This window comes from Manihot esculenta, chromosome 13 (assembly GCF_001659605.2).
Source record: "Manihot esculenta cultivar AM560-2 chromosome 13, M.esculenta_v8, whole genome shotgun sequence".
NCBI lineage: Eukaryota > Viridiplantae > Streptophyta > Magnoliopsida > Malpighiales > Euphorbiaceae > Manihot > Manihot esculenta.
In genome coordinates, this window is record NC_035173.2 from 9722821 (window position 1) to 9725345 (window position 2525).

A 2525-nucleotide genomic window follows, 5' to 3' on the forward strand; every position below is an offset into this window, starting at 1 on the left:
GAATCATATTGAATATAAATTAAATATCATTCATAATAATTATAAGTAATGTTCATAATACTCAATAATATTCAAAATATTTAAAATAAATCCATAATATTTAACAATGTTCATAAAATTTAAAATAAATTCATAATACTTAACAATCATCATAAAATTTAAAATAAATTAATTATACTTAACAATGTTCATAAAACTAAAAACTAATCTATGAATTTGTTGAACCATCTGATAGAAAAGTACAATCTGCAGTTGGATTATGCGGTGAAGATCTTTTTTTGTTCTTCAATGATTTCATCTGATCTTTTATTTGCTTTTCTATCTGCACTCGCATTTGCTCTTGCATTTGCTCCATGTCTTGTTTCATTTTGACCCGGTTTTGCTCTAATATTTGTTCAACCTCCTCTAAAGAAAACATAGTTTGAGAAGATCCTCCAGGATGAGCTGATGTGCATGAGAAAGAGGTAGTTGGAGTTCCAGATTTTGCAATATCAGAAGATCCAAAACCATAAACCCTCCCTTTACTACTTCCAGAAATTTCCATCCACTTATTCAAATCAAAAGCAGACTGACTATCACAATTGTCATTCAGATTTTCAGCAATGGCAGTCAAATAAGCTCCCTAAGTAAAAAAAGAAAACATAATCAACATTTCATGCACCATACACAACTAATGATAACATAACAAATAGAAAAATAATGTGATAACGATAAATAAGCAAAAACTAACTTACATCAACTCGTTGTGATTTTCCATCAATGAAAACACCTTGACTCCCCTTTTTTGTGTGAGTGGCACGAAATAGTTCAAGTTGAGTTGGTTGCCTACCTAACTTCTTTGCCTACAAAAAAGAAATAATCACACAACACAAGATGCACCACAACACAATATGCACGAATAATATCTAGGCATTTATATAAAAACAGAATTGTATAAATAAAAGTAAGGAATAAAAAAGTTATATCAATCTATTCTCATGAACCTCCAGTTTTATTGAACCACAAGAGTGTTTCGTAATAGTCCCATCTTTTTCTACGTTTCTATTTGCTTTACCAGCTTCTGATTTCTTTCTCCACTCTAGTGTACTCCAATATGCAACAAGTGCATTCCATATCTCTGCCTCCATCCAATCTGGTCCTAAATTATATAGATAAGCAACATTTGTCTTCTTGTGCTTACGCAACAATTCACTCCTAACTCTATTAAGAATGTCTCGCAGTCTTTCTTTTCCTACCTTTTCCTAAGCAGTTCGAATCATATCTTCTTCACTCTCATCCCATACATATCGACTCTACAAACAACAATTAGTGTTATGTAAATTTAAAAAACTTAAAATGCATATTAGAAATTTTAGAATATAAGTTGTATTTACCCGAAAAAGTCCGAAGAGCTCGTCTTTTGTCTTTAAAGGTATTTCTGACCAAGTTTTCTATGGAGCAGTGTAGCGCATCTTAATGTCATTACTGATTGATCTAGTAACTGTGGAATCTAAAAAGCTACAATATTTTTATACATAATTAGTAGTTGTAAGTAATAATACATATTAAATCAATAGCAAAAAGTTGTATATGACTTACACATTTCCTTTCAATCTGATCAATTGCCGATCAGACGGGTTTGATGGGATAGGATGTCCCAAGTTCGGACCTCTAGTTCGAACTGATGATGATGATGATGCGTTTGCTTGTCCCCCTAATGCTGCTGGAGTGTGCTCCAGTGTTTCCTCTTGCATCTGTACTGGCTCATCTGTTTCATTCGTAGAGAGCTGCTGGCTATGTCCTCTACCTCTAGATGATACTGCTCTTCGAGGCATCTGAAAAAATAATTGTCCATTAGTTTCAATTAACAATAAAGACAACCAATATATAAGTATTTATGAATAACCTAAAATTATATAAAATAAAATTTTTAATTCATTTTAAAATTCAGTTAGCAATGGATTCCTAGTAACTATTTGATAGCAGATATCTTGTAACTACTTAAACTTTTATTTAACTGGAAGTTTTATATCCACATGATAAATTATTAGTCATAGAGTTTAATATTATATGGATAACTAAGAAATTCATTTATTCAATTAGGGGTGCAATCAGTCGGTTTAGTTCAAAATCGAATCGTATTAAAAAAATTGAAAATCAAACTATAAATTTTTTAATAGGATGCTCAAACAAACCACTTATCTCAAAATGAAATCACAAAGTATTTGAGAGACAAAATTGAAATCTCTAAATGAAGCAACATTTACATTAATCATTATATCAAATAATACAATGACAGCTGGACATAAATAAAAGAACTGTGTGTGATGGACATAAATAAATGGTTGAATATTTTGTATTAGTTGCTATTAATTTATTAAACATTTAAATTAGAATTATAACATATTTAACACTTAAATTTATAAAAATTATAATAATTAAACGTAAATTAGTTATACTAAACTATTAATAATTTATTCAAAAAACTAAAAATAAATTATATTCTAAATTTCATTAAATATACTGTGAATTTTAATAAGTTAATA

General features: G+C 29.3%; 1 protein-coding gene across 1 annotated transcript; it reads right to left on the minus strand.

The window, feature by feature from the left end:
* Positions 1-208: 208 nt before the first annotated feature.
* LOC122721487 lies at positions 209-1979 on the minus strand. Its single transcript, XM_043949321.1, has 5 exons — positions 1579-1979; positions 1374-1497; positions 966-1292; positions 735-842; positions 209-622 (listed from the first exon to the last, which is right to left on the minus strand). Exons 3-5 carry the CDS (start codon positions 1125-1127, stop codon positions 209-211), a joined length of 684 nt encoding a protein of 227 aa, XP_043805256.1. The 5' UTR covers positions 1128-1292; positions 1374-1497; positions 1579-1979.
* Positions 1980-2525: the final 546 nt, after the last annotated feature.

Coding starts and splice junctions, on each gene's coding strand:
- LOC122721487 (XM_043949321.1), bottom strand. CDS start 1,127: ATGGAGGCAGAGATATGGAATGCACTTGTTGCATATTGGAGTACACTA. Junction 843..965: donor AGGTTCATGAGAATAGATTG/ATATAACTTTTT, acceptor TCTTTTTTGTAG/GCAAAGAAGTTAGGTAGGCA. Junction 623..734: donor GAAAATCACAACGAGTTGAT/GTAAGTTAGTTT, acceptor TTTTTTACTTAG/GGAGCTTATTTGACTGCCAT.